The sequence below is a fragment of the Phocoena sinus genome, chromosome 15, assembly GCF_008692025.1.
Source record: "Phocoena sinus isolate mPhoSin1 chromosome 15, mPhoSin1.pri, whole genome shotgun sequence".
NCBI lineage: Eukaryota > Metazoa > Chordata > Mammalia > Artiodactyla > Phocoenidae > Phocoena > Phocoena sinus.
In genome coordinates, this window is record NC_045777.1 from 65166747 (window position 1) to 65179575 (window position 12829).

Genomic DNA, 12829 nt, shown 5'->3' on the forward strand with positions numbered 1-12829 from the left:
TTCTGTATTAGACATTTATGTTTTTTCCAGCCCTGCACTGATTTCCCCCTTCTTCTGGTTACAGTACACCCTATGTTTTTGGAAGGATCACCCCTCTCCCATTTCCCGTTCAAGCAGAAAGTAAGCTGATTCCACCTCTGGCTCTGGGCTGAGTATGTGACCCAGGCCTGGCCAATCAGAGCAGTGAATCCCCCTACCACTGTGCTTGCTCCCACATTGGTTAAATCCAAGATAACCCCAAGATTTTTCAAGAAGTAACCAGGAAAACTTTTCTGTCTTTTCCTCTAGAATTTTGAGGTTATAAGCCTTGAGCTGCTGAGGGCAATCCTCTAAAGAGATTGTGCCTGGGATAAAAGCAGAACTGAGAGGTGGCCAGAGCCTGAGTCCCTATGGCATTGTTTTGAATCTCTCTATCTCACCATGTTAGGCATGTTAGCCAGTTCTACCCCTATTAGTTAAGTGAACCAATAAATACCTTTTTTCTTTTTCAATAAATACATTTTTTTTTTTTTGCTTACACCAGTTTGAGTTAGGTGGATGATACTTGCCAATGAAAGAGCCCTGATGTTTTCCTACATGATACTTACCCACTGCCCTCCAGTATACTGTGTTAGTCAGCTTTCCCTAGGTTTTGCTGCAGTAACAAACAACTCTTAAATCTCAATGCCTTATAACAACAAAGATTTATACTTCACCCTGTTTAATGTTGGCTGTGTGTCACCTCTGGCTCTGCTCCATGTCTCTTCTCATTCTGGGACCCAGGAGGGAGGAGCATCACCATTCCTCAGTCTCACAGCAGAGAGAGACGAGCAATAGCCAACCCATGCAAACAGTACTTCTGCTCACACTTCATTGCTCAATACAAGGCCCATGGCCAAGCTCAATATCGGTACTAGGGGGGAAGTTGACACCACCCGCAGGCAGAAACCACATGCAAATGACAAAGAGCAGGGACGCATGATTCTCTTATAGGTAAAGGAGTGATAGTTTAGAGCAATAATATAATCTGTGCATGTTCTAATCAGAGCTTAAGGAGGGGGTCTTCTTCCCCACCTTTCCGCAGCAGTGGATTACTCATATCTCCTGTTGGCCTTACTCCTGTTTACGAATCCAGCACTGTTCTCTTTTGTTGTGTATAGTCCTGACTTAACCAGCCAATCAGAAACAGTGAAATTACTTGCTATCATATTCAGGACAGGAAACATTTAGTTTTTTATTTTGACCAAAAAGTATTCATCCAATTTGTTTGCAAAAATAAATCACTGAATAAACACAAGGAACAAAAGTGCACTGCTGCCTATCTGGTCCCGTGTCCCAGGGGAGAAGGCTCATGAAAGACATCATTAAAACTGAGACCTTCAATGAAACAAAGATTGTGTTTTAGAAGAGAAAAGAAAAGGTTGTTTTGGGCAAAATGTCTTTTCAGCTAAGTTCTACCATTAGATAAAAGAAGAGAAAAGAAAAATCCACGATACTTTCAGGTCAGTGAAAGGTATCTTATGAGCAAAACCTGAGGTGAGAATAGAAGTGTCACTGTGCCGTTTGAGGACAAGTGCCAGCAGTCAGATTTTCTGCACTGAGCTTGACAGTGGGACCCAAAACGCTTGTGCCTTCAAAACAGCACAGGAAATGGCGTGCGTCCTGCACTAAAGATCAGAGTTGGATGGTAGCCTGGCAGAAAATTTGCTGTCATGCCCTGTTGCAAGGAGAAATATCCTTTCAATCCATTTTGTCTTATAGAAGATTTCTGTCTCAGTAATTCGAAAGGCCGGAGTCTCGTGAGGATAATAAATCGTCTTTGCTCTTTATGTTAACTTTCGTCTTTAGACAGGAAGGAAAGAGACCTGTTTCCTGAATTCAGGACACGCTGGGGTGCATAAATCCTCTGAGTGCCTCCTTCTGCTGGAGGTTTTTGTGTGGGTGGCCCTTTCTCTGGGGCACACTGTACTGCTTCCTCGTCTTCTTCCTGTTGTTTTTAGGTGGCTCTTTGGGAACGAGCTCGGGGAGTCTGTGTCAGGCAGCATGGCAGACACATCTGGGCTCCAGTCTTAGCTCTGCCATTTATTAGTTGGAATACTAGTTTCCTGTGCTGTTTAACAAATTACCACAACCATGGTGGTTTAAAATAACACAGATCTATTCTCTTATAGTTCTGGAGGCTAGAAGTCCAAAATCAGTTTCACAAGGCTCAAGTCTGAGTGTTGACAAGGCTGGTTCCTTTTGGAGACTTTAGGGGAATATTTGTTTCTTGCCTTTTCTGGTATCTGGAGACTGCCTCCATCCTGGAGGGCTCGTGACCCTCTGCCTCCCTCTCATAAGGACCCTTGTGATTATATCATTGGGCCCACCTGTGATAATCCAGGATAATCTCAAGACCATTCATTTAATCACATCTACAAAGCCTCTTTTGCCATATAAGGGAATATATATATATATATACATTCACAGAGTCTGGGGATTGGTCCATTATGCAGCCAACATAATGTATAACATTGGGTAACCTGGAACTAATCCCTTCACATCCCTGAACCTTGCTCCTCTCTTCTGTACCATGGGGATGGTGATAAAACCTACATCGTAGGCTTGCTGTGACAGTTAAAGATGGTATCAGAGTTTTTTGTTGCAAGCAACAGAAATTTAAAGGCTGCTTAAGAAAAATGGTATATATTGGAAGTAAAAAGATAACTCACAGACATAACGGAAAAGGTAAGGATCTGGTCTTAGAAGCAGGTATAGGGACCCAGGGAGCACAGACCCCCTCTAGTCTTTGCAAGTCCACTCAAGATTCCTCTTCCAGGGAAAGGGCATCTGCTTGGCTAAGCTTGGGTTTCTGAGGCACACCTTGGCCAGGAGAGGGCAAGGCATTGTGACCCACATTCCCCCTGATACAGGGAGGGGGAGCTGTCAAAGCAAAATCTGAGGGCTGATACCACAAAAAGGGGGGAGGTATGATAGGCAGATAAAAATGAAAGATATTCACTGCAGAGGGCTCAAAGTAGGTACTCAAAGAATGATGGCTACTATTTGATCCTTAATCTCAAGAGAATAGTAGCCACTGCTTTGGCACGATGAAACATGGGTAGCAGAATGACCAAGCAAGAGGAAGACAGAATGCCTTCATTTAACCTCAGCTCTGCCATTGACAAATTCTGACGTTAAGGAAAGTCCTCTGTTCCTTATCTATAATATTTATTCATTCAAAAATATTTATTGACTGCCTACTTTTCTCCAGGCACGTTTCTAGGTACCATAGAGTAGAGAACAAAAGAGAGAAAGTCTTGGCCCCTGTGGAATTTACATTGTAAAGACAGACAATAACCAAATTAACAAAGAAACATATTGTGTGATGTAAAGAAGACTCAAGTGCTCTGAAGAAAAATAAAGCAGAGTAAAGTGGATTGAGAGTCCCAGGCCTAGGGTGAGGGGTGCTAGCGTTATAGACAGAGAAGCCGGGGAAAGCTCACATTTGCACAGAGGGTTGAATGACATGCAGAGGGAGCCAACCCTATGAAGATCAGAAACGAGTGTTCCAGGCAGAGGGAACAGCTACTCCGAAGGCCCTGAGAACAAACTTGGCCAGTGAGGCAAGAAGAGATGAGGGAGGGTGAGAGGGTGGCAGGAAAGGAAGCCAGAGAGGCTGGTGAGGCTACTCCCACCTTGGGTGGGGCCTTGGATGCCACGATAAAGAGTTTGGGTTTTTCTTTTTCCTTTTGAGCGTGATAGGAAACTATTGGAGGGTTTTGAGCAGAAGAGCTTTATCTTTTAAAAAGATCACTCTGGCAGCTGGAGGGGAGTTGGCTGAAGTCAGCACTAATAGTGCAAGCAGAGACGCCAGTGAGCAGGCGACCGCAGGCAGGAGATGATGGGGGCTTGCAGTGGAGAAGGTGAGAAGAGGTTGGATGTGGGATCTGTCTTGATGCTGGATGTGGGGTGACAGAGAGCTAAAGCAAGGCTGACTTGGAGATTTCAGGCCCGAGCAAGTGGCTGAATGGGATTGGGGAAAATTAGAATTAGATTTTAAAATTTAATGGGTATGCTGAAGAATCACAACTTACTGGGAATAAACATATGAAAACCTTTTTCCTTTTTCTTCTCCAGTAACTGCATCACTATATTACACTGAGTCTCTCTTCCATCTGAGAAGTAGCCCTCTAATAACTTTTGACCAAATTCCATAACTTCCTGCTCACTGTTTTTAGATAGTCTGATTTCACTGTTTGGATTCATCTTGTTTATTTTAAATCCTTAGTCTTCAGTCTCATCCTGGGTGCAAAACTCATCTTCCCCCATTCCCCAGCTCTAGCCACAACTGTCTATGATTCAGGGGTCCCTGACCTTGGAAGGCAGGGAAATTACTTCTTTATTTTCACTAGTCTCTAACTGAAATTTGGCCTCTCTTTTAATTATGAATGTGGGAAACAAACCTCAGTAGTATCCACAGTAACTGTACCTTTGTTACTGATAGCTACCATCAGATGTTTTTACATCCCGTTATAGTTGTTGCAGTGATCTTGAAATATCATTTACACTTGTCTCTTCTTTCAAATTATAGTGGTTAATTGAACTGCCATTAGCTCTTCTTATTTACTGTATGATTTAGAAGCACGTATATTACTTTATCACCAACAGTTTTAAAAAATATTTTGATAACTGTATTTCAATATAATTGGTTTACTTTGAAATCTTATGTACTTACTTTTTTTTTAAAATAAATTTATTTATTTATTTATGGCTGCGTTGGGTCTTCGTTGCTGTGCGTGGGCTTTCTCTGGTTGGGGCGAGAGGGGGCTACTCTTCGTTGCGGTGCGTGGGCTTCTGATTGCCATGGCTTCTCTTGTTGTGGAGCACGGGCTCCAGTGCACGGGCTCCGTAGTTGTGGTGCACAAGCTCAGTAGTTGTGGCTCGTGGGCTCTAGAGCACAGCCACAGTAGTTGTGGCGCATGGGCTTAGTTGCTCCACGGCATGTGGGATCTTCCCGGACCAGGGCTCGAACCCGTGTCCCCTGCATTGGCAGGTGGATTCTTAACCACTGCACCACCAGGGAAGTCCCTATGTACTTACTTTTATATTAAAAAAAATATTATTCAGAGAAGGAATCCAAATTGCCAAAGTAAAAAGGGATTATGGCACAAAAGAAGTTAAGATCCCCTGTGAGAGGTTTGGAAGGGGTTAGGAAGGTGGCATGCTCTTCCCATACACCCCTGGAGAGGGAAGAAGGACAGTGGGGAGGAGGCAGGTCTCCTTAAGCCACATTAGAGAAAACATGTACTCAGTCACAAAGAGACTAAATAACAGAGCAATCTGGGCATATTTAGCAAACAGCAGCAAGTAGCACAGCCCTGGTTTTTAAGGTGGTTATACCAGCAGTCCAAGGGTGAGCACGAGGTCTTGCAGCTTGTTGTTTAGGGAACACTGTTAACTGGACGCATATGCAGCTTCCAGTGATGGGGCTGATAAAACAGGACTTGACTCTGTTTATATAGAGAGTGATTCAGCCTGATGTCGGGGTAATAACTAACTGCTTGTTGGTCTCCCAGAGTGGAGTTGCTGAGGGGGTGAAGTGAGATCACATTCTGGTAACTATGATTTTTTGAAATGTGCTTCAGGCTGTTAGAGATTAATGCAGCTGGCTCTTCCTTACTGGTTTTCGGAGCTATTCCTTGCGTAATGGAAGGCTGGAATTGAAAGAATCCTAGGAGATTCCGTCCTAATGGCTAGTCTGGAAGTCCCATTCCAGATAACCTCTGTTGTACTGCTTCCAAATATTTGAAGTTCATTACTCAAGACTGTGATGCCTCCAACACAGAATGTTTGGGAAACCAGTTAAGGCTGAGGGCAGGGACTGCGTAATCTCTTTTGCTGAATACGCTGAGTAGAGATTATCAAGTACTGGCCTCATGAATTGGTGAAAGGCTTTATGAATGATGGTTGATTGAGGGCCTTTGTCATTTTGTAAATGGCTTTGCATCTGGGTTGTGCTTTCATGGTACAAGAAAACAACGTAATCTTTTACCTAATGAAAATTGGAAAACAATTGGATATCAAGATTCCGTTTTCAATATTAAGCAAGCCTTTCCCTTTTCTGCTTTATTCTTTGTAAATGTCATTTCAGATGGTAACTTTTGTCTTAGAACTGGATGGAGAAGTTAATAAAGACTAACTTCTCAGCTTCTCTTATGTATTTTGCAAGTATGCTGTAGCTTCTTTAGGTCTTGAAATCTTTTACTGAGCATCCAAAAATGGGGGAAGAGTTGCCTGTGTGTGTGTGCACATTTGTACATACACGTGTATGCAGTCAGAAGAATAAATGTTCCTTCTCAGAATTATGGCAGCAACTGTTGTGATTCAAATAGATTTAATTCATGTTTGAGAAAAAGAAGGGGGGCATGACAAACGAGCACTACCAACAGGACAATTCTTCTTGGAAACACTCAGCAGTACTGTTTTGTCCGTTGGAATGCTCAAACCTATTTGCTCTGGGGACCTCCTTTTTAAGCCCCAGGGAGCCTCAGCTGCCTTCTCCTGTGATTGGTGCTTTTGTTTCCCCTCCCCTCCCCAGTTCCCCCATGATGAGCAGTCACCTCTACTCAATCTCAATTTTTATTTGACCTGAAGCCAGTTGCACAGATTCCAAAAGAGAGAAAAGGGCCTAGGGTTTCGCTCGTGGTGCAGTGGTTGAGAGTCCGCCTGCCGATGCAGGGTACACGGGTTTGTGCCCCCGGTCCGGGAGGATCCCACGTGCCGCGGAGCGGCTGGGCCTGTGACCCATGGCCGCTGGGCCTGCACGTCCGGAGCCTGTGCTCTGCAATGGGAGAGGCCACAACAGTGAGAGGCCCGCGTACCGCAAAAAAAAAAAAAGGGCCTGGCATAGCTTCTATCCTTTCAAGTTGACCTGCTGAAATGATTGATAATTCCTAGGAACTGCTCTCCGAAGATCAAGTCCTTTTCATTTGGCCTGATTTACACTGGCTTTCTCATACTTATTCTCGCTTTGGGAACTAGACAGCGCCCCATTATTTAGCCATGAAAGCAAGGATGTCACTAAAGGTGGCCTCATATTACTGCTTAAAGGCCTATTAGAAATCTCATTTCGCTTTTTGGAGATGTCATTGTGATGCAAAACGGTTGAGGGTTTCATTACTGCTGGAAGCCCTTTGTTGGGCTCGCCTAGCCTGTTGTGTCCCCAGATTTGCCATTCTCCTTTCCTACCGCTATTCCAGAATGGGAGTACTGATACTTTGAGGATTTCATGACATCGGTACAGAAAAACGTACTTAAAACAGGAAAATTGTAGCTGAACAGAAAGGCGCCATCAAATCTCCCCTCAGATACAAGTGACAAACTCCACTTCGTTCTGCTGTCCTGACATCGGATTTCCCTGTGGAACTTCAGGCAAATGAATACCTGCCAAGTTATTACTGTAAGGATTAATCAAGATGGCGTTTTCTATGACTACGGCTTTTCCCCCTCATTTTTATCTTCTAGGCAAATGGCTGTGTTTCCCTCTATTGAACACTTGCAGCTGCTAGACCCTGAATTCCATATGAGTGACCTTGTGAGTTGCCCTCCTCTTCTCCGTGGTCCACTCCCTGTGTTTCCTGGGCAGTTTGCATTCTTAGCAGGAAATAGTCAGTGACCTTGAACGACCCGCTTCACCCCTCTATGCCTCAGTTTCTTCACTCTAAAAGAAGGACAACAACAGCTCATTATTAATGTCATGAGGATTTAATGAAACGCTGTGTGGGAAGAGCTTAGCATACTGAGCTGGGCAGAGGCTCATCCCACAAAGATTTACTGAGTGTCTGCTATGTGCCAGACGTTGTCCCAAGTGCTGGAAATGCCAAGAGGAGCAAACACAGGCCCGGTCTCTGCCCTCATGGAGCTTTCAGTCTAGTTGAGGATTTGGGTGTCCTTTAGATAATCACACAGATTTATATCTCCAAATTGGGCGAAGGACCAGGAAGGAAAATTTCACAGAGTGCCAATGGCCCTGATCTAATCAAAGGACATCATTCCATAACATTTGAATGGAGATCAGAAGAAATAATAAGAGTGAACTGTTGGTGGGAATGTAAATTGATACAGCTACTATGGCGAACAGTATGGAGGTTCCTTAAAAAACTAAAAATAGAATTACCATATGACCCAGCAATCCCACTCCTGGGCATATACCCAGAGAAAACCATAATTCAAAAAGATACATGCACCCCAATGTTCATTGCAACGCTATTTACAATAGCCAGGTCATGGAAGCAACCTAAATGCCCATCGACAGACGAATGGATAAAGAAGATATGGTACATATATACAATGGAATATTACCATAAAAAGGAACGAAATTGGGTCATTTGTAGAGATGTGGATGGACGTAGAGACTGTCATACAGAGTGAAATAAGTCAGAAAGAGAAAAACAAATATCGTATATTAACACATATATGTGGAACCTAGAAAAATGGTACAGATGAACTGATTTGCAGGGCAGAAATAGAGACACAGATGCAGAGAACAAACGTATGGACACCAAGGGGGGAAAGTGACGGGGGGTGGGGGGGGTGGGATGAATTGGGAGATTGGGATTGACACGTATACACTAGTATGTATAAAATGGATAACTAATAAGAATCAGCTGTATAAAATAAATAAATAAAATTCTAAAATTCAAAAAAAAAAATAGTGAACTGGGAGAAGGAGGTCTCAGCCCCAAGGTGCCCTTGAGCAAATTAGTAAAAGGTGCCCCTGCCCTAGGGCAGAGGTGGCAGAGCATGTGCTGGGGTTTCAGTGCCCTCTAGCCCATCTGCTGGGAGCTCTTGAGCAGAGAACAGCTTTGCACACTGTATGCAGTGACCTGGCCGGGGGTAAGAGGATACTGGAGGTGGCGGAAAGCCCCTCTGCAAAGGCCCTGAGGTGGGAGGCCACATTGGTGGAGATGAAAAGGGCGCCTCTGGCTACAGCACAAGGAGCAAGGCTGGTGGGAGGGGAGCCGGGGAAGCTCTTAGTACATATCAGCTGGTATTGTTGCACGACAGCATTATTCTCATGAATTCACTGCCAGCACACTAAGGTCTCCTTAGAAACACCGAGGTCTCTAGAAGCCGTTGCTTTTTAACTAGTGAAGGAGAATTACTTCAGGGATGTGATTTGTTGGTGTCACGCAACCAAGATTTACAGACTAAGGACAGTGTATGAGGAGAGACGTTTAATGTGGAAAGCAGGGAGGCAGTGTACCTCTAGAAAAATACAAATGCTCTATTACAGCCCAGAAAACTAGATGTTAGGCAAAAAGAAGTGAAAACAAAAACAGAACAAACAAAAACAAATAAAAATAAAAGCAGAACATTAGGGAAAGGTTTCTAACAATGCTATCATTTGGAGGTTGTAATTATCTCTCCAAAGAAGTAGAATCTCCATTTCTTGTTCTCTTAGAAAGGACCCGCCCAGCTGGAGACCCAGAACCCGGCAACACTGCACTCGCTAGAAATTGTCTTGATAACCCCTTAGGTTCTTCCCGGCTTTGATTTCTTTGATTTTGGAATAATCCAAAAGAGCATTCATTCATTCACACAAATATACTGTATCAAGGGTGGGGTTTTTTGTTGTTCTTGTTGTTGTTTTTAAGTCTGAGTTTAGAAAGAAATAAAACCTCAGATGCTGGAGAATTGTTCATTGTTGCCAGTTAGCTCCGGAGTCTGTCAGGCTGGGCATCTGCAAGTGGTGGCCCAGCCGAGGTCTGGTGTCAGCATGGCAATGTGAGGGAAGCCTGGGCTTGGGGATTGGGTGGATCTGGGCCCAGATCCTGACTAGGCCATTTATAAGCTGTGTGACCCTGGACAGGTTAGTCAACCTCTCTCTGTAAAATAAGAGATACTGTAAACTCAAATGATGGCTGTCATTAGGGAGAGTCTGGAGGCCAAGACTCTTGGGGATCCCTCACTTGCAAAGTCGTTTCTGGGGATCCTGCCCTGAGAGCAGTCTCCACGTGACCCACATTCGTTCAGAGGTTTATTTCTTTGCACTATATCTGAAAAGTCTTGACTTTTGGTTTTTCAGAGGTAGCTGTGCTTTGGGGAAACATAAGGAACCAGAATTAAGTCAGACTTGTAAAATCTGGTCAGCAGTTAGTATCTCTAAACAGCTTTTAGGAAATAAACAACAAAAAAAGAGCATTTAGCCATGATTTTTGAATGTGGTATCGATGATCAGACATCCCACCATAATCTAAGAATCCCTCAAGAGCAGACACTGCTCTTGAGATATTTTATTGCTTAGTAAGATGTAGTAGAAGAACTTAACTTTAAAATGGTCTTGAATTTAAACCACATTAAACTGGAGTGTATGCTGATTAGAGATAAATTATAGTATTTCAGGAAAGAAATGGACTACTTAATTCCCCTTCAATAGGAAGTTGGAAAAAGAGTCCTTTATTATATCTCAGTTATAATGCAGCATATAAATGTGACTTCTGCTTTGTCTCTTGCTTTATGTCCACATAGGCTTATGTCAATAACATGTGTGTTGCACCTTCAGAACTAACACGCAGCTTTCTAACCTGAGCCCTTCAAAGCAGGGCAGGCTAACAGTGATTTAAGATTATGCTGGTTAAAAACAGAAAATCCATCCCAGATTTTAAAACAAAGAAATGCTAACTCAAGCCTAAACTTTTCTATAAAAAATGACATTGTTGCTTTCTAAGAATGGGAATAGATGAGGCACTTAATCAGAGAGGCCATTATGTTGTCAAAGGCTCTGCTGATGCTGAAGGATGGATTCTTATGGGCTTATGACCATTTTATTGCTTTTCAGCCCACGGCCGGCGATCCCACTCTCCCTCCTGCTGACAGAATCGGCAGCAGCGCTCTGCATTCAGTCCTTCTGGAGAGCCTATCTGGTAAGAGTCATGTGCAATTACGGCATTTGGTCTGATGGGGAATTTTTGTGCTGTGGAAGACCCAGGGGACAACCTTTAGATGAATTTGGAACATAGGATAGTATAGCTAACATCCAGACCTCAGAAATAAGATTCTCTGTAAAACAGGTCTTAAAGAATGATTTAGAATTTCCACCAAAACTTATGCAGTTATTATTAAAAGTACCCTCCAACCTTTTTTAAAGTTTACTTTTTATTGAGATAAATTTTGTTTATACCATTTTATGGGTTTCATTATATTTCAGTCTCTGTATACACTACAGCATGCTCACCAATAGAAATTTAGTTTCCACCCATCACCCTACAGTCAATCCCCTTTACCCATTTTACCCTCGCTCCAGCCCCTTCCCCTCTGGTAACCACTTTTCAGTTCTCTGTATCTACATGTTTGTTTCTGTTTGGTTTGGTTTGTTCATTTATTTTGTCTTTTGGTTTGTTTGTTTTTTATGTTCCACATATGAGTGAAATCATACAGTATTTGTCTTTCTCCATCTGACTTATTTTACTTAGCATAATACCCTAAAGGTCCAACCATGCTGTTGCAAATGGCAAGATTTCTATTTTTGTGTGCCTGAGTAATATTCCATTGTGTGTGTGTGTGTGTGTGTGTGTGTGTGTGTGTGTGTGTGTGTGTTACATCTTCTTTATCCATTCATCCGTTGATGGGCACTTACGTTGTTTCACTATCTTGGCTATTGTGAATAATGCTGTGGTGAACACAGGGGTGTATATATCTTTTCAAATTAGTGTTTTCATATTCTTTGGATAAATACCCAGAAGTGGAATAGCTGGTTCATATGATAGTTCTATTCTTATTTTTTTGAGGGATCTCCACGATATTTTCCATAGTGGCTGCACCAGTTTACATTCCCACCAACAGTACATGAGGGTTCCCTTTTCTCCACACCCTCACCAACACTCATTATTTCTTGACTTTTTGATAATAGCCATTATAATAAGGATGTTGAATATCTTTTCATGTGCCTGTTGGCCATATATATGTCTTCTTTGGAAAAATGTCTATTCAGCTCCTCTGTCCATTTTTGATAGGGTTTTTGTTGTTGTTGTATAAGTTCTTTATATATTTTCCATATTAATCCCTTATCAGATATATGATTTGCAAATACCATCTCTCATTCAGTAGGTTGTCTTTTTGTTTTGTTGATGGTTTCCTTTGCTGTGCAAAACCTTTTTAGTTTGATGTAATCTCATTTGTTTATTTTTTCTTTGTCTCCCTTGCCTGAGGAGACATATCCAGAAATATATTGCTAAAACCAATGTCAAAGGGCATACTTCCTATGTTTTTTCCTAGGAGTTTTATGGTTTCAGGTCTTAGATTCATTGAAGTCTTTAGTCCATTTTGAATTGATTTTTGTATATGGTGTATACTGAACTACTTTCATTTTTTTGCATGTGGCTGTTCAGTTTTCCCAACAACATTTATTGAAGAGACTATCCTTTCTCCATTGTATGTTCTTTGCTCCTTTGTCGTAAATTAATTGTTCATATATGTGTGGCTTTATTTCTGGGCTGTCAGTTATGTTCCATTGATCTGTGTATCTGTTTTTCTGCCAACACCATGCTGTTTTGATTAATATAGCTTTGTAATATATAATAGCTTGAAATCAGGAAGGGTGATACTTCCAGCTTTGTTCTTTTTTTTCTCAGAATTGCTTTGGCTATTTGGGGTATTTTGTGGTTCCATATAAATTTTAGAACTTTTAATTCTATTTCTGTGAAAAATGTCCTTGGGATTTTGATAGGGATCGCACTGAATCTGTAGATTGCATTAGGTAATATGGACATTTTAACAGTGTTAATCCTTCCAATCCATGAGCATGAAATATCTGTCAATTTATTTGTGTATTCTTCAGTTTCTTTCAACAATATCTTAGAGTTTTTAT

The 12829-nt window shown here is 42.2% G+C and overlaps 1 protein-coding gene across 2 annotated transcripts in view; it reads left to right on the forward strand.

Moving 5' to 3' along the window:
* IQCK (IQ motif containing K) overlaps nt 1–12829 on the forward strand; it is a 125767-nt gene that overhangs the window by 47894 nt on the left and 65044 nt on the right. For both annotated transcript variants that reach the window (XM_032605537.1, XM_032605538.1), the window contains one exon: nt 10802–10886. In XM_032605537.1, the coding sequence (XP_032461428.1) occupies nt 10802–10886 (85 nt within the window). The remainder of the gene's footprint in view (nt 1–10801; nt 10887–12829) is intronic.